At 52.8% G+C, this 17927-nt stretch overlaps 5 protein-coding genes across 5 annotated transcripts; 2 read left to right on the top strand and 3 right to left on the bottom strand.

Annotated features, from left to right (window-relative positions):
* Nucleotides 1–633: 633 nt before the first annotated feature.
* On the bottom strand, nucleotides 634–7303 carry SMAC4_07182 (uncharacterized protein). The gene is made up of 4 exons (XM_066090582.1): nucleotides 6942–7303; nucleotides 5789–6416; nucleotides 5245–5722; nucleotides 634–5187 (listed from the first exon to the last, which is right to left on the bottom strand). Exons 2-4 carry the CDS (start codon nucleotides 5855–5857, stop codon nucleotides 1988–1990), a joined length of 3747 nt encoding a protein of 1248 aa, XP_065946360.1. The 5' UTR covers nucleotides 5858–6416; nucleotides 6942–7303; the 3' UTR covers nucleotides 634–1987.
* Nucleotides 7304–7762: 459 nt separating this feature from the next.
* On the bottom strand, nucleotides 7763–8885 carry SMAC4_07181 (uncharacterized protein). Its single transcript, XM_024655869.2, has 4 exons — nucleotides 8777–8885; nucleotides 8695–8709; nucleotides 8170–8320; nucleotides 7763–8062 (listed from the first exon to the last, which is right to left on the bottom strand). The coding sequence occupies exons 1-4, from the start codon at nucleotides 8822–8824 to the stop codon at nucleotides 7938–7940; spliced, it is 339 nt and encodes a 112-aa protein (XP_024511691.1). The 5' UTR covers nucleotides 8825–8885; the 3' UTR covers nucleotides 7763–7937.
* Nucleotides 8886–9159: 274 nt separating this feature from the next.
* Nucleotides 9160–10426, top strand: SMAC4_07180 (uncharacterized protein). The gene is made up of 3 exons (XM_003347275.2): nucleotides 9160–9596; nucleotides 9751–9858; nucleotides 9931–10426. Exons 1-3 carry the CDS (start codon nucleotides 9361–9363, stop codon nucleotides 10235–10237), a joined length of 651 nt encoding a protein of 216 aa, XP_003347323.1. The 5' UTR covers nucleotides 9160–9360; the 3' UTR covers nucleotides 10238–10426.
* A 458-nt stretch (nucleotides 10427–10884) lies between these two features.
* On the bottom strand, nucleotides 10885–13101 carry SMAC4_07179 (uncharacterized protein). The gene is made up of 3 exons (XM_003347274.2): nucleotides 12547–13101; nucleotides 12145–12340; nucleotides 10885–11898 (listed from the first exon to the last, which is right to left on the bottom strand). Exons 1-3 carry the CDS (start codon nucleotides 12651–12653, stop codon nucleotides 11455–11457), a joined length of 747 nt encoding a protein of 248 aa, XP_003347322.1. The 5' UTR covers nucleotides 12654–13101; the 3' UTR covers nucleotides 10885–11454.
* An 815-nt stretch (nucleotides 13102–13916) lies between these two features.
* SMAC4_07178 (uncharacterized protein) lies at nucleotides 13917–16340 on the top strand (the record flags this gene model as incomplete). Its single annotated transcript, XM_003347273.2, has 3 exons — nucleotides 13917–14284; nucleotides 14390–15116; nucleotides 15193–16340. The coding sequence occupies 3 exons, from the start codon at nucleotides 13917–13919 to the stop codon at nucleotides 16333–16335; spliced, it is 2238 nt and encodes a 745-aa protein (XP_003347321.1). The 3' UTR covers nucleotides 16336–16340.
* Nucleotides 16341–17927: the final 1587 nt, after the last annotated feature.

Below are 17927 nucleotides of genomic sequence, written 5' to 3'. Positions count from 1 at the left end.
GGTAATGTTGACTTTGAGTGAGGATGTAGTTGGAATGTTGAGTTGTTGGTGAGATGAGTTGAATCTGGGTAAAATTGGGACCATAGCTTTACTATACAAAATGCGAGTTGTAAGTGTCATACAATGCCGTAGTGGAAACATCCGACTTATATTCAACCCCTTCGTCCGTCGTGATCGCCGTCGAAGACTCGTAGATGATGTCGTTTTGCGGAGACAAACCTTGGTTGTCAAGACGAGGGACCAGGGCCCGCCTTCTCCACCTGTGGGGCCGGCCGGCCGGAGATGTGGGTCTGGACGGGGTTGACGGAACACAAGCAATGGATGACGTCTGGGGATCTCACTTCCGAATGCGGCCCGGGAGAGAGACCCACTCGGGTCTCCGATGGTGCATCCGATATAACCATACAACTACCCTACACGCATATCACAAGATTCACATCTGCAAAAGCGGTCTGCAAGATCGAAGGAGTATCGATAGGCAGGGAATCGTCTAAAGCCAGGTCTTAAGGGTTCAATAGTTGAGTGGCGATCGACGCCTAGAACAGCCATACTTCAAACAGTAAAGTCGGTGGGCTTAAAGTCGAACTTTGACCAAGATCTGTCTGCCAAGTTAATGGTTGATCTCGAACATGTCTGAGCCATGTTTGATGATTTCTGCATTGGATTATACTACATGCGAGGGAACACCAAATTGCCCTGGCAAGTTTCGCAGCACCAAAGTATCAACTTGAAGCCTAGTTACAGACCCCTCAAAAACAAAGAATGCAATGAAATGGAACAGTAATCTAAGAAGAAAAAAAAGGCTATAAAAGCAAAAACCATGAAGCAACAGCCGCCAGTTCCCGTATCTTGTACTTGACACAGATCCTTAGACGTAAGGGGTAAAATGAGCAACTGAGAGCAATGAGACCAACCTTTTAATCCTTTTCCTTTTCCTTGATAACAAGCCCCTTACGACCATGAGTCCACGACCATGAGTCCATGCCGGGCATGCCGGGCATGTCATAATGTCCCCAGAACGCCAACACAAGACCTACAAGAAAAGTCGAACAACCGTTGGGGTAAAGAACGGACACAATTATGTACATATATCAGATTTACATGCTTCCAATTTTTGGTCGTACGCACACGCAATGTATGTGTGCATATGCACTACGCTAGCACCATGTAATGCAGTCTCAAGCCTTCTACATGAACGGACGAAAATAAGATGAAGTGGTTTCTCTTCATTTCCGTCGCTTCGTTCAGTTCTCTTCCTTTCACTTCGTTCTCAAACAAAAATCCCGTGTGAATTGTGAAAACCCATTTCATCGTAGCTCTTTTGTCGTCCCGTTCGTATCGTGTGATTGATTGATTGATTGTATTAAACTCTTGTCATGCGTTCTTCTCGCTGCTCTGCTCTGCTCTCTCCCTCGTGGTATGGTAGTTGTAAGACAGGTAGTGAAGTGGACTGCCCCTGGTGGAAGCCGCTTTTTGAAGCTCCGTTCACTCGCTGACTGCAGTGAAGCATAGATAACTCCTCACTTTCATCTTGCTATCCTTTGCGTCTCTGCCTCTCCATCTCAATGTCACCCTGTTTAGCTAGCTGTTGTAGCTCCTTTCACTTGTTCTCAAGCCGTGCTGACTTCTCCTCCTCCATTTTGTTCGTAACTCCCATGTTTACCAGTTTCTCCTCAGTGAAGCTTGTAACCTCCCATGTTTCGGGTGATCCCAAACTTCGATATGTAACCGATCCTGAGCGAAAGCCGAGTCCAGTTGGTAAATGCCATGCAGACCGAGAGATATGCGCTCACACCGTCGCCATTCTCAATTCCTTGCCCATTGGACGAGTCAGAGAAACAGACAATTGTCTCGCTAGTTCCAGGATATTATCCGCCAGAGAATTCCTCTCCTCCAGACAAGTATCCGAGCAGGCCTCCTAGTCCGTGACACTAGAACCACCTGCTGACTCTCAAGTTTTCTTCCTTGTAAGCAAACGGACCCCATTCTAGGAAGTCTGAATAGCAGTTGCCGCACTCCTCGACCAGGCACTATCCCTCCCCCTGTATCCACCTCTGCCCCTAGTCTGTTGGTGCGACCCGTTAGGTCCAGTAGGAGGACCGGTAGGTCCCTGGTCATTGGGTGATGAAGCGTCTCTACCGCTGCCGCGACCGCCAGGCATACCGCGTTGGCTGTGAGGCGCATTAGGAAGACGGCCGCCTCGCGGTGCACCACCGCCACGACGAGGGTTGCTGCGAGTCCTGCTGAACGGAATGGTCACAGCGGTGACGAAGGGCGGATGCCGGTCAGTCCCGGGGAAGGCAATGCGGATGACGCTGCCGATTCCGTTCGAGTTGGTGTCAATGCGGATGGGCTCGGCGCTGGTTGTTAGAGGGAAGAGTTTCCGGTGAAGCGGCTTGGGTGCTGGTGCGTGGGTAGGCGCCCAGGCCATCTCCGGAAGTTCAGTAGGGATCCGTACAGTAGGCAAGGAACCCATCTCCTGCTCCTCGAAGCAATCCTCATCCATGTCTTTCGTTGTAGGAGACGCTTCGGCGATCATAGCGGCGGTAAGCGACACCGTAACAGATGCCTCTGCGTGCTCATAGGCGGCGCGGCTCGTCGAGTCGACTCCCGGAGCTGGCTTCTGTGACGAGTGGCTAGGCTTGCGAGCGCCGAGAAGGCTGTCAATCCGAGCTTGCCAGGGGCTACCCGGGGTGGGTGCTGGTGCACGCTCCTCGCCCTTGTACGCAACCGTGTTAGCCCACGAGAAAGACGGGCCTTGCGGCTTGGGAGCCTCAGGAAGCTGTACCTTGGGTTCCTCTCTCACCTGGGAAGGAGGTGGCAGGCGAACCTGAGGCCTGGGTGTAGGAATGCAAACGTGAGGGTGCTTGACATCGCCGTCAAAGGCCGGATGTCCCGTTGTCTCGGTATCAGGGGGAGGAGGAGAAGGGGAATGAGGACGTTGGTATTCGGCGGCAGCGATGGTCTGTTGGCGGCTGGGGAAGAACCTAGACGAGGTACGTGGTGCCGGGCCGGCATTAGCGAGCAAAGCTGCATTCGCAGCCGGGGGTTGTGTCTGTTGAGTAGCTTGACCGGCAACCCAAGGGTTCTCCTTGCCGACCCGGACGGTTTGTCGGGGACCAGCCTCGACCCTCATACCGTTTTCATCAAGCTTGGTCGGGCGCCAGACATCCTTGACAGCAGGTTGGATGTCCTCTACCGTGAGCCCCTTCTCAGCCCGGCGACGATCCTGTTCAGCGAATCTGTCCTTGAGCATGGACTCGAAAGCCTGGTCGTTGAGACGCGCAGCGCTGACCCATTGGTTTGCCTTGGCTTGTCGTTCGTTTTCAGACAGAGGACCGGCTGGTGCGTTGGAATGAGTAGGTGGGGCAATGGGCGGCAGCCGAGCGGGAGGACCGTCGGGGAACAGATTGGTCTTGGGGCCCATGGTGTTCCGGCTTGGGGGTGCGATTGGTCCGGGTGGCTTGTTGGATACAGGAGGAGGTGATGTGCCCAGATCGGGGTTGAAGGTGCCGTTTCCTAGAGTGCGATTATTGGTGGGAGGACCCCAGACGTTCTTGGTTGAGGTCTGCGAACCCCACGTAGTTGGATATCGCCCTTGTTGCTTAGCGCTGCTAGACCAGAGGGGCTGTTGGGTGTTGCCTCCGTGAGGTTGGCGGTTGTCGAGGGGCTCAGAATCCGGTAGAATTTGTTGAGGGACTCCGTTTGGTTGCTGTTCAATTTTTTCGGGTTGAGCGGTAGTGGGGGTTTTGACCTCGACCTTCTCCGCAGGCTTTTGTTCGTCAGTTGCGCCTGCCTGGGGCGCGCCTTCCGTTGTTGAAGCAGCGGGATGCTCCTTCGCTGCAGCCTTCTTGGCACTGTTGGATTCTGGGGCAGGACCCAGCGCCTGCAACTTGAGCCGGATACGTTCCTCGCGAGCTGCCTTCTCGCGCTCTTCTTCTTCCATGCGCCGTTTCCTGGCAGCCTCGACCTTCTCCCGCATCAGCCTCTTCTGAAGCTCAATTTCTTGGTCCGTCACCAAAGGCACTTGTTCCTGAACAGGCGGCGGCCCAACTGGGGGCACTCCAACTATGTCGGGAACGTGATGATGCGGCACTGGTGAGGCGTGAACCATGGCTGGAGAAACCCGCGGTGGCCAGCCCTGATTGTGCGGGTGAGGGTGACGGGGACCGTGTTGCAAGCCAGAAGGCGAGAAGTTCCTTGGTGACCCAGGGCCATCACTACCGGCAGTCATCGATTCGCGCCTGACGTTGATGATCTCAGGGGGATGCAATGGTTGCTCAAAGCCCTTGGCACGGTTCAAGAAGCCGCTGCTAACACCACTGACGTTGGATGAGCCGCGCCTACGGCCGTAAGGGACATGCTGATCGCTAGTCCTGTGTGTTTGGAATGCGGCAGAGGGTTCGGCCGGGCCGTGGTGGTCGTTGTGGGCAGGGCGTTGCAAGACAGCAGGCTGTCTGCCGTACTGCTGCTGCTCTGGGCGCATCGATCCACGACGCTCCTGCACGGGTTCGTAGCGTCCGGAATGTGAATTATATAGCTCTCTGTTTCCACCACCACCAGACCCGTCTCTCCATGGTCCTCTGCTAAAATCATCCGCGGCGATTTCCTTCGGCCCCGGAGGTCCTGGAGGAGGAAAGCCGGAATAATGAGTCGGCCCATCTCTCGGGGGATATCTCGGTGCATGGTGACTCGGTGGCAGCGGTTCAGCGACCATGGGGGACACTTTTTCGACCTTTGGTATCGGTGCCCAGGGTGACTTGACAGGCGCTGGCGGCGCGGGAGGCTTTGCTACCAGGGTAGGCTTCTCGGCGGCGCCCTTGAGAATAAGACCCTTTCCAGACCCCAGAACTCCAGGCTTAATGACAGACGCGTGGCCTGGGGCAGGCGATTTCGGGTTCTCTGCAGTCACAGCTTCCTTGACAATTTCGACAGGTTTTGGAACGGGTTCCGGTTCGGGTGCTGGCGCGGGGGGTGCCGGAGGATGCTCTTCGGCATGGGGAATAGCAATCTTAGTACCATCCTTCCATGTGATCGTTTCTGGCGCCCAGTCTTCGTCGTCATCATCAATGTCGGCCCAATTCGCCTGACCCTTGGTATCTTCTGGTTGGAGACGGCTCGCCATGTGAATTCCGTATTTCTTTAGTTCCTCGTCGGTATACTTTTTCGGCTCAGGGGGTGGGACAGCTGCTTGCTTGTTAGCTTTCCAAAATTCCGTATCTTCTGGCATGGATATATGCTCACGTCTATTCTTGTTCCATACGGCGTTTGGATCTGGCGCACTACCCGTTTTGCCATTAGCGCCGATGGCAGATTTGACCGACCCGCTTCCCGTTTTTGCGATGAGCCTGGGCCGAGCCGTCAAACTTCCATGGGCAGAGCTGAGGGTCGCTGTCGCCGCAGGCTTCTCGGCGACCTTGGCAGGGGCGGCCGGCGCAGTGGCCTTTGTGGTGAGAAATTTTTGGTTGACATTGATGGCCTTGAAGGCAATGGGCTTCTTGACAGTCGATGAACTGCTGCGGGGCTTGTCGTCCTTGCTTTTCGCGGCTTCATTGTCGGATCCTCCGCTAACACTAACTTCGGCCGAGGTTACCGCTTCATTCGCGATGTCGGATATGTGCTTGTTCTCAATCTCTTCCGTAGGAGGGCTGGCAGTTTCGCCTTTTACTTGCGACTGGTCGAGGGGAGCATTTTGCGCGTCCGGAGCATCGATCTTGATAGCCTGCGGAGAGGGTGAGCGGGTCAGTGAACAGAACTGCTTGCTTTCGGAGAGCAGCGGGCTACTCACAGGCTCGGCCTCGAAAGGTACGTGTGTTGCATCATCAGATCGATCCTTTGCTACCTCAGCAGCCATCATACGCTGTAAGATTTCTGGTATATGTCGGTTCGACGAGGGGGGGCTGGAATCGCAAGGGCTCGCGTTGTGCGCCGGGGTATCTCGAGACTAAAGAAAGTCGTGGTGGTTTTGGTTTGTCGTGGGGTAAGTCGATGGTAGACTGCTTGGGTGAAGATTCCGTCAGTATTGCTGCTGAATATGTGCTTGATATTGCAGTGAGACAAAAGAGTGCGCGGCGAATATGCGATGCGACTTTTTGCGCACTGCAGACAAAAGATGCCTGACCGGACAGAGCTGAGACGAAGGTGGAAGAAGGGTGCGGGGGAGAGGAAGACGAGGGGGCAAAGAACAGGCAGGCACCAGAGGTCGAGGTCAAGTGCAAGAAGATGCCAGTAAACCTGGGGAACCCTGAAGCAGCGTGGAGGGAAGATACGAGGAGGGCGCAGGTTCGGGTAGAAGGTGGTGGTGAGCAACCAGACCAAGGTCTCGGGTTGCAGGCGTGGTGTAGAAGTAGGCAAGTACGTACCCCTCCCTGATGTCGTTTTTGGGGACAGAAAGCAAGTGTTTCTATTACAATGGGCTGAACCTTGGTTAGAGGCCAACTTACAATATGAATCCTCCTTGTTGTCGTGTCTTTGGAGAGGAAAAAGAAAGAAAAGGTAAGGAGAAGGGGGCGGGGTGAGGAAGGAAACGACAACGGACGTTGTGGTTGTCAAGGTGAGGTGTAGGGAAGGAGTGACGGGATGGGGGACTTGAAGGTGATGGAGGTGCAGCAAGATGGAAAATGGAAGTGGATCATGGAGACCCGGACTGAGGGACTGCCCGTGGAGCACCGAGAGGCAGCGAGGCCAGCGATCGGGTGCGGCTGGCTGGCTGGCTGGGCTGGCTGTCATTCCTCATCAGTCCGGGGCTCGGGCCCCCTCCTCCAGCTCCAACTGAGTGTCATCCTCTTTTTTTTTGAGGTGACTGGACTGCAGCAGGGGACTCGACCAAACAACACACTGACTGGCTGTTGTCACCTGTTTCTGACGGGAGTGAAGCAAGCAGCTTTTGGGGGATGACTCTGACTCTATCTCGTCAACAAACCAAAAAAAAGATTGCTTACCTTGATATTATCTCTCCGTTTGCTCTGCGCTTCCACACTCACAGATGTCAAATGAACTTGCGACTGAGGTTGACTGCCCAAGTGTCTCTGTCACAGTGGACGAAAGTCGAAAGGTCACTGCAGACGGGACTGACTGGAGAGGGCTTGTTGTTCAGGTGGCACCCATGCTTTGTTTCCGGCCTAGCGCAGACCCGGCCGGCCACCCCAGTGACCCGCACCAAAGGGAGCTTGGACCTCTTCTCCAGACTGATCCAATGGCAGTGCACGGACATCATCAAACGGCAAGGCTGCAAGCGAGAACCAGGGGTCCATTGCACATCAACAGATACAACAACAGCCACATGCCTCGTCTACGTCCATGCGTCATGGAAAGCTCGTGAGGATGACATATCGGTGAGACATCAAGTTGCCATTACGATTCTCAGTGGCGGTGGAATATCCTTTATGGTTCATGATGATTGTTAATTCCAGTCTTCGACCATTGAATGTTTCCTAACCCTCTTCTATGGGATCGAGCATTCTGTTGTCTTGAGCTGAACCAGCAGACTGAAACTGACAAGCCCAACACCCCATACAATTCCCGGATTTCTTTCATCTGGAACTACCAGATCGTGATCCAAAATGCAGTCTTGGCCTGCCTGATTCAAGCCTTCTCCAGCCTCCACGTGGTTAATCTCCCGCTTCCATCTTCATACTGGCGTCAGACCGACTCTTCATCCTTCACGTCAGTAGTTTCAACCTACAAGATTGAAAGTGGTTCGTTTCATACTACTCCCTGTTTAACATCACATCATGGACATCCGCCGTTTGGAGGTGCCTAGGGGAACCACTCCATCTATTGGATAGCACTTATATACACGGCTGATTTCTTTAATCGTTCATCATCGCCAAGTAGGGAAAAGGGATATCTCATGTTTATGTTCCGCCCAACGCTTAGTGAGCGTTGTTCTTGTGGTGGCCTTTTCGTCACATGTCAGCACATGTGTCCTCATTTCTCTAGTTCCTGGACTGTCCAAAAATTGACAGTCCAAGTTGGGTTGATCGGGAAAACTTACGGAGGTGGAAGTAGTAGTTCTGGGCATAACCGACGATCAGGAGACCGACAATGGCGTGAACGATGGCTGTTTTCCCCTATGTCAGCATTTCCCCCGCTCTGCTATATTTCCATCCAACATCATGCCCTCCTCATAGGGCTTCTGCTGGTATCTCGGGTTTCGGGGTGACGTACGCTTAGCGGTAGGGTTCTTGCCAAAGTGCTTGGCCTGGTACTTGCCCCAGAAGCCGGAAGCCTTGATCTCGGGAGCGGGACCGCGGGGGAGCTTCTCGTAGAAGGAGACGACGCGCTTCATGGCGACAGCATCGGGAGCACCGCCAAGGGCCTGGATTTTTGGGGAGTTGTCGAGTTAGCCACTGGACCTCCTGGTTGTGTATATCGCCAATCGCATCATCTGTAGTTCCTCCTGCGTTCCTCCTTCTCTTGTCCTGCTCTGGTTGCTGTTTTCGGTCGTGCTGCTGCGGATCTCCTCATTCCTCGTCCTCCGTATTATCCGGGTCGATGTCTTGGTGTGGCCGCATTGTTGTTGCAGTTGTGCATCGCCCATCGTCCATTACTCGTTCTTCCCGGTCTTCCTTGCTCTTTCTCCCATCATTCCTCCTCGCCGCAATTGTCGCAATTCGTAGCCCAGCCCATGCCGTATCTCGTCTATCGCATCATGTCTCGTCGGAATCGCAGTTGAATCAAAATCGAACGTACCTTGGGAGAGGCGACCTAGCACACAGTTTCTGTCAGCAATCGACGTCTCCAATTTACAACTTCCGGGAATATCAAAACTCACCTTGGGGGGAATGAGGGTAGAGAGCGCACGGCGGGTGACGAAGCTCATTTTGGCGGTCGGTGGGTGGTTCAGCACTTGCACAGAGGTGTTGATGTTGTCACGGATTTGAGCTGTTAAAACGCAAGGACCTTCTTTGGCGAACTTGAACCGGGCTACCGTCTCTGCGCGTGCAGCGGAGGGGTGTGCACGGGCCACTCATTCATTCCTCTCACTGAGATGCTGCTGTCGGCAAGAAAGGTTCTTGCGCGGTTGTTTCCGGCTAGCCAATTGGAGAGTACATGGTGGGGTTTTGGCTTGGCATTGACGGCTTCGAACTTTGAGAGCCTCAGCGCATTACAGCAAGCGTCAACGACAGCAACGAAGCCAAGGTGGTCAGTGCTTCTCCCCGACTTGCTTGTGCTGGGATATCGTCAGTTCGTCACAATCACCAATTGTGGCTCCTCTTTTCGCGGTGGGAATTGGACGACGACCAAGCTCCCCGAATATCCACCGTGTACTCCTCTTTCCGACTCCATCGATTACAGTCCCCATCCCGTCGACAGTATAATTGATAATTGAAACCCACGATATCGATTGCGACCACGATGTCTTCTGCACTACGAATTACCACCGCCTCGGCGGCGCGCATGTTGCGCACGAATGCGATGATCCCCAGAGCTTCGGTCATCGGTCGTCGAGCAGCCAGCAGCGACAACGGCTCTCCGATTCCCTCTATGGAAGGCGCCCGCGTGCCTGAGAAGCTCCCCAAGGAGGACTCGCCTCTGAACACGCCCAAGCGGAACTCGCCCGATTACGATGTTCCTATTGATATAGCCACTTCGTATGCGCCCCGATGAACCAACAACTACATACACAAATCATCACATAACTCCCTCCATAAACAATAAAAAGCCAATACAGTCATCATGTAACGTCCATTACGGGTTCAGAGAGCTGCAATGTTCTGACATATTGGCTTTTTCTTCAAACTGCAGCACCTGGACCCCAGTCCCCAAGCACATCCAAAATGGTTCCGAGGAGGGTATCCTCCCGGCCGCCGTCGTCTCCGGTGCTCCCATGGAACTTCAGGCTCGCACCGTCCGGTACGTTGTCTCCTCTCTCCCCCTTCCTTTTCCCCTTTTTACCTTCCCAACCTCTCACTAACACGACCACAGCATCTTCCTCCCCTCCAAACCCGCCACCCAATCCTCCAACTCCCGCGTCCTGTGGCGCATGGACTGGGACGTCCTCGAAAAGGGCCACCGGTGGGAGAACCAGCTGATGGGCTGGCAGTCGTCTGGCGACTTCGTGCAGGGCACCCACCTCAACTTCCGCACCAAGGAGGAGGCTATTGCTTTTGCGGAGAAGCAAGGGTACGAGTATTTCGTGCAGGAGCCGAACCAGCGCCACTTTACGCCCAAGGCGTATGCGAACAACTTTTTGTATAGCCCCAAGAAGTTGAAGATTGTTAGGACTAAGTAAGTGTCCTGGCAGGGGAAGGGGAAGGGTGGAGAGGGAAAGATGGGGAGAGGTGGGCAGGGCTACAAGCAGCTTGAAACGGGTTGCTTTGGTCCGGTGTCGGTGCTGATGCTATGGGGAGGAGGAAGAGAGGGATACGGGAAAAAAGAGGGATTACAGCAACCTCTAACGCCACAAAACGCTACAGCTACAGCTACAGGTACAAAAAAAGAGGGAAGAACGGAAACCTGTGAGACGGACAAGTAACAGGTACACACAGACAGACTGTTTTGTCCGTTCTGTAAATATGGGAAACAACAGAACCATAGAATGAACCCAACCAAACCAACCTAGAGCATTCGTTTTGCAAACATACCTACAGATTCCTTCGTACTCCTGCGGTGCAGTTTTCGTTGGGCCAGACAAATCCTCATTTCAGGCAAAACAAGATGCTAGCGGACATAATCGTTCACGGCCGAGTAAGGTCTAGAATATGGTGTTGGCGTGTGTTGGCTTTGCGCTTCCATTCGAGTGGGACAGGTTTCCCTGAAGAGATCAACGGTTGGCTATCATGACAGCAGGAGCAAGAATGGCCACTAAAGGGCAGCTGGTTGGAGCAGAACGAACACAGGTATTTAGAAGAGACGACCAACGTCTTTCAGCATGAGAGGCGAGAAAAAGAATAAAGAATGAGAGAAAGCTCAAGTGGTGAACAATACGATACGAGGGAAGCATGAGGTTCCAAGAAACGGAAGTGCTGGACTTGGATATCGTCGGGAAGTCTCTACACCATATTCGTGTTATAATCAACGGGACGGACATCACTGCAATTATGGGACAGCAATACGGCAATGAGACACTACAGCTGACACAGCAAGACACAACCACAACGCCAGAGCAGAAACGAATGTTGACCACCAAGATATTATGTATTGTATTGTGTCAATGGAGCACCGAGTCCTGAGACCTCGTCTTGTGATAATAATGTGGTAAACCAACCCGCTGGCAATACTTCATGCCTTAATAGCAACCCAAGGCGTCATGTTCAACCGCCTGTCCCAACAACGCCTTCCAACATGCTTGAAATCTCTCGAATCAAACCCATAAAAACGCCAGTCCGGTATAAGGACAAGAATCGAAAGATGAAAGCAAAAGGCAACCTCGTCCGTTTCCGGATGTTAGAAGCACTCCTCATTACGCTCAGGCCGAACACGCTTTACATGTTTACCCTTGCCGGACTCCTAACTCATGATCATAGGCTCATGCCCGTTGTCGTCCCCAGTGTTGAGGCCCAGCTCGATACGGTCAGGAAGATTTCTCTTCTTGGACCGGCAAGATGCCTCAGCCCAGGCACGCATGCGAACGAGTTGACGGATGGCAGCTTCACGCCGCTCCGTGTGTCGTTGCAGAACTACCTCGTTCACTTGAGCTGCCGTGTTACGGCGCAGGTCAGAGTGGAGGAGCGCGGCCAGGTCGGGCTGGAGCTTGTCGGGCGGGAAGATGAGCAAGGCCATCGTCTTCTCGAGCTCCTTCAAGAACTGCTCGTTACAGGCAGCGCGAGGGGCGAGCTTCTCCTGAGCAAAGTTGATGGCTGCTGTGGGATCATATCCTCTGGCATTGCGGATGAGCTCTATAAGCTGCAACCGTAGCAGGGAGAAGTGTAGGTGTGGATCACTATCCAGGATCTGAGCAACTTTGTTAGTCAATGTCCGACAAGAGTGGAATGCATGACAAAAAAGCTGATGTATGGTTGAGGAATCATAAAGAAGTGGTTGGTTCTCATCAAAGAGCCGGAAGGCTAGCCCGAGGGTCAACCCGAAGGCCAACCCAAAGGTTCGCCCGAAGGCTTATGCGTGGTGCATGATTGAAACTCGTGTTCTAATCATCTCAAGGGAGGGAAGAGGTGTAGAAGATAAGAGGGGTAAACCTACACCAGGGTCGAGCTCATTGAGGTCGGAGATGGCCTTCTGGATGTTGCCAATATGGATGGCATGCTGGATCTCCTGACGAGCATTGATGGTAGGGTCTTCCTGCTTGGGCTTCAAGTTTGCCTCTTTCTGGAACTTCTCGGCAGCCTTGGGATATCCCTCCATCATCAGGTAGTCGAGGATCAAAGCATTGATATCACTGTGATGCTGTTAGCTATTGTCCAGGACCAAAACAATGTGTGATGGTGGTTTCGATCAAAAGACAAAAGGGTACAGCAAAGTTCAGGGTTTTCGAGATTAGATGCAGAGTTTCTCCTCATGGATATCAGAGAGATTCCCATTAAGTGCAATCATCATGTTGCTGGGTGCGGTGTTGGGGGACGCAACTGAAGGGTAAAAGCTTACCTCTTTGGCGACTTGACGTCGGCCACAATCGTTTCGAAAGCATGTTTGGAAGGAGTTGCAGTCGAGGTAGAGGAAGTCTGTGATTGTATGCGGCGGTGAGGGTCCATTGTTGGTGGTTGCCGATGACGTTGGTTGTTGGTGGTGGTGCGAGATATCAAAAGAGGCGCAAACCGGCCGGTCCGTGGGAGCAGTGAAGCAGACGGGTATCGACGGCGGGGAGTGGTAGAGGCGCAAAGAGCGACGTGGAATTGGGAATAAGTAGTAAGCCGCCTCCTGGTGGATGATGAGCCAGAACGCTGCTTCTAGCCAAACTGCCGCATCGGTTTTCTTTCACGTGTGCCAGCACACTGATGAAGTCACCGAATGCCGCACGCGCGCGAGCGGGTGGAGGGGTGGGTGGACCGAAACCGGAAGCCCGGTTATGGTTGGAAGAGATAGAAATAGAAAGGAAGAAAATTTGGATGACGCAGAGTTTCGGGCGTAGAAATAGTTTTTTTTTGCGCAGATGGAGGGGGTCGAGAAGAGATTGCGGATATTGACGTGGAGTGGGAGCCAAGTGGAAGCAGACGGCAGAATTGAACCAACGGAAGAGGATCAAAAGACTCGGAAGCAAATGCGGCCCGTGCACGATTATTGGGTGGGTCCAAGCTTCCCCTGCTTCTTGGTATCCACTTTGGCGGGGCAGCACTGCCTGTCCCGCACACTTCTGGGGAAGGCACCAACAGAGTAAATAAACGGAGGGCATCACGACAAGAAGGAGCGCAAGTTTGTGGGAAAGCACACACCGTGAAAGCCAGACACAGACGGAAGGATGGCACCCAAAAATGGAAAGCTCGTAGCTAGTTGGAAGGCGGGTTGGGCACGAGGATCTGTGTAGGTATGCAACTCGGCCTCCCCAGGCCTCACAGTGAGAGCAACCCAGTCATCTCCTCTCCGCCAGACTTCACACATTCCTCTGCCCGGTCAATTGGTTACAGACCTTTCTTCGCTCACAGCTGGTGCTTCAACTCGTCGCCGCCATTTATGGTTCAAGTTCCGCCACACTGCAATCCAATGTGACGCATATGAACGGCTGAATCCCACTATCTCCAAATTCGTAGGCAGCCACAGCAAGATTCCATGTTGGTACAGTCCAAGATAGGTTTGTTTGTTAGCTCGAGAGCCCTGGTCAACCTTTCGAGGCCTTTACATATCTAGATAACTGATCCCTTTCTTTCTACAACAAAGGCGTGACCTTATCTTGTAAACGCCATCTCGATATGACGGGACCAAAGTCGTCGGGAACAGTTCAGCTCTGCGAACCATGCAGCCGAATTGACTTCAGATCCATCTTCACAAGTCACCGCCGTCCCGTTATTGAAAAATACCCCATGGAGCCCACCTACTACTACTACTACTACTACTACCGTCCTGTTGGCCAAGCTCAAGACCCGACATGCAACTGTTTTGACACACTCAATGCCCGGAGGAGGCATGGCTGGCCAGCCCTCGGCGATTTAACCGCGACAGCGTGTGCCTTTTGCGCTTTCTACCTCGAGTGTCAGATTCGCTCCAAGGACATGAAAGAACGGGGCGAAAAGGGCTTCGGCTTGGAGGGTTTCCATTCCCTGGAGGGCTTTCGACTGCGACATGCCGACGAAAATGAAAAGGAGAACGACTTTCCCTCAAGAGAATGTGTGCAGGATGTTACCGCTATGCAAATCCTCGGAGTGATGAGTACTGCAGGGCTCAACAGACAGTAAAGAGGACATGCTATTCTGCGTCTGATCGACCATGGCTATGACCACTTGTCTTCTTCGAGTTCAAGTCCGGGGTCGATGACGATGATGTTGACAAGAGCTAGAGAGACGGGTGGCGGGATACTGGCTAGGAAGCTCATTCCCGACAAGGTTAACCACCGTCTCATTGAAGAGTGGCTTCACCTTTGCCGGTCCGGACATGTATCATGCGATTCTCACGAGGGCGGCGCGGTTAGTGTGGGAACCGGCCAGATCCCCGGCTTCCAAGTCATCGACTGCACCACGGGAAACATTGTGTCTTTTGCCTCTCTTTCCAGCAGTACCTCCAGTGGAGAGCAATCGCAGACACCACCAGAATACGTCACCCTCAGCTATGTCTGGGGCCAAGGTGTTTTTGAAGGACCAGTCAAAAGGCAACAGCGACTATCCCTCCCAGGCTCCCTACCACTAACCATCAGCGATACCATCCAAGTCGTCCAGCGCCTCGGGTACAGATACCTCTGGATCGACCGGTACTGCATCCCGCAGGACGACCTGCCAGTTAAGCAGATCCAGATCGAGAACATGGGCCGCATCTACTCCCGTTCTGTATTAACCATCATTGCCGCCGCTGGCGAGGGGCCCGAGCATGGGCTGCCGGGAGTTAGCGAGCGTCGGAGGGTTGAACAGCTTACTGTTCAAGTTGATGCTCTTGCCGAAGGGAATGGAATCTCCCTGGCGTTATACGATAGGCCAAAACTCACCATCATGGACTCAAAGTGGTATACCCGCGGCTGGACGTACCAGGAGGGACTCTTGTCTAGGCGGAGGATCGTGTTTACGGATCAGATGGTGTATTTTCAGTGTAACGAGATGCATGGAGACGAGGTTTTGTCGTTGCCGATTCCTGATGGACCTAGCGGTCTAGATCCGCACTTTGACGAGATTCGCTCTCTCCCTTGACGACGAAGAGTCAAACTTCGGCTACATCTTCCCTCGTCAAATAACGGATTGGTCCAACCCCGATACCATCTGGGATCGAATCAATGAGTTTTCCATGAGGCAGCTTTCGTTTGATGCCGACACACTTGATGCCGTTGCTGGTATTTTTGGGATGTACACAGCGGAGAATTCGAACAAACCCAAAGGGGGCGGGACCTCATTCTTTTACGGCATGCCCATCGCTCCTTTCCAGCTGCGAGACAATGATGAGAGGCTGTGGGTTTGTGAGTTGCGGAGTTTATGGGAAACAGATGAGGATATCCCCAGGAAAAGAATTGGGGCGAGTTTCAAGACTAGTCTCACCTACCAACTAGTTAGCAGCCTCCTCTGGAGCGATTCCTGGTTCAACCTCCTTGAACCCGACAGCGGCGGCGATCCTTTTCAACAACAGCTGTCACATTTCCGGAGACCGGTATTCCCCAGCTGGACTTGGGCGGGCTGGAAGATGTGTATGGTCCGCCGCAATGGGTTGAATCCAACTGTTTTCGATAGCCGCACCAAGATATGTGTAGAGTACGAAGCTGAAGCTGCCTCCTCATCCTCGAGCGCAGGCCTCGCACAAGCACCAAAGGCAACACAATGGAGGCGACTAGACTGGGAGCGAGAGAACGAGGAGATCCTGAAGCTGGCAGGGAATGGGGCTTACAAGATCCCTGCACGTCTGATTATTAGGGGAACCGTGCTGGATGTGAGGCTCAAGTGGCGCAATGGCGAGAAGAACAACCCCGCGAGGAAGTTTGGGGAGTGGACGTTTACGTCGCCCGAGTTTGTGGAAGGGACAACCGACCGTATTCCGAGGGAGTTGTTGGAGAGAGTGGAACCTGGAGGCCGTAAGGGAGAAGGGATACAGGTCCTCGCCCTGATACTAGCAGTACGGACCCATGATGAGGGCAAACCCAACGCTCTGTTGGTGTTGATGTTGAGGCCCGTGACGAGAATTTTGAACGGACGGCCGGAAACGATGTTTGAACGCGTACACAAAGTAATGCTGAATGTAGAGGGGGAGTATAAGCCGGAGTGGACACCGCTGTCTAAGTTGTTGCGGGAGATGGAGGTGACGTTGAGTTGAGATACACTCAGGAAGGTTGGGGTTTGAGGGTTGAGACAGGTACGTGTAGGAAAGCGCAGGGTGTGCGGACAAGTTGTCCCTATTATATTCACGCTTGTTTTGTTCCTGCTGACTATATTTTCACGGATTTAGAATACTAGCCATGCGGGCACTTGACGCGAGTTCGAATACACGAAAGTCTCTTAAGGCACTGTTGAACACGCCCTTTAGTCCACCGGCTTGTTTGCCGATGTTTGAGGATTACTGAAAAGATACCTCTAAGCAAGTAAAATCGGGATGTTTCCACATCTACTAAGATTTGACTATCAAGTATGATTCTGACCGGAGTGTAGCTTCGTTCAATACCAACGCGGACACTTACACATTCAGTGTCTGGAGTTTAGCGAAAAGAACACAAGATACTCTGTGTGATGCAGGCTCCTTATATGGGATTGTGTGAGGTAAGAAGTATACGTATGGCACGGGTTTTACAATCTTATCTCTAGTAGCAAGACTGACCTCTTCCTTCCGGCGGCTGACCATGTCAACGTACTGGACGAGCCCGGCAGCTGGGCGTACCTGGCACGCGAGGTTGGGGGCACGATGAGCAGCACTTGGATGCTCAAGACGGAGAACGACCTTGAATTGTTTTCCATGCTGCAGGGGATCGGATCAGGTTGAATTCCTTAATGGATATTCATCGAAGAGTGTCTCTGCAATAGGCCTTGTTTATAGTGTAGTTGTGAATAGCGTCATTGTCATGTGGACGGAAGAGGTGCCAAGATATCAGGGGTACAAGACATTCCAACCCTAACCCCAAATGTGAAGGCTCAATTGTGTCCGAGCTTTCTTGCTTCTCACGGAAATATCCACTTGGCGGGCTTTGCTGGCGCATCATCAACATGATTGGTTCGATAAGCAGCAGCTGGACAAGCAGTGAGCTTCTTGGTTTGGGATGGTTCGGAGGGGTCACGGTTGCAGCAGAATCCAGAACGTTGTCTGGTCAGAAGGAAAAAAAAAAAATACATTTGCATTTCCAGTGTGTCGTGCGAGGGTCTTTGACTACATGTACCGTGAAAGTGGTCGCGTGCTTCGTCTTGCCGTGCCTGCGTTTGGTTTTCGTCCGGTCTATTAAATTGGAGCCGGGTACATGTTCTCCAAGATCTATGGTAGAAACGCCTCCTTCGTCAGTTCACCGAGGGTTTGCATTGGACTCGACTCGGTCACACTTCACTTTCTCCTCCAAACCATCAATCATCAACCTGCTGTTTTTCCATTTTGGACAACCCGCATTTTCTCATCAGGAATACATTCTTTCTCCTTTTCAGCCTTGCATCGAACCATTCCTCGAAATCGCCCAAGTGGAACTCGTTCCTCACAAGAACCCTGAACTCCCCAAGAGAAAGGCAACCAATAATGTTGATGCGGTGACCAGACACTAGAGACGATAACACAACACGTCGATCCAGCCCGCCCCTTGGGATATATAAAAACCTATTCTATACATTTTTATGCCGTATCTATACTCGGTACAATCTACATCCCACCATACCTCCTGTCTGCCAGTAGCTCAGTACCGAAATATCGATATTGCTGTGCATACAGTTACCGTA

The sequence above is a fragment of the Sordaria macrospora genome, chromosome 3 (genome assembly GCF_033870435.1).
Source record: "Sordaria macrospora chromosome 3, complete sequence".
In the NCBI taxonomy this organism is placed as follows: Eukaryota; Fungi; Ascomycota; class Sordariomycetes; order Sordariales; family Sordariaceae; genus Sordaria; species Sordaria macrospora.
The sequence above is the reverse complement of the archived record's forward strand: the minus strand, read 5'-3'. Positions and strand labels throughout refer to the sequence as shown.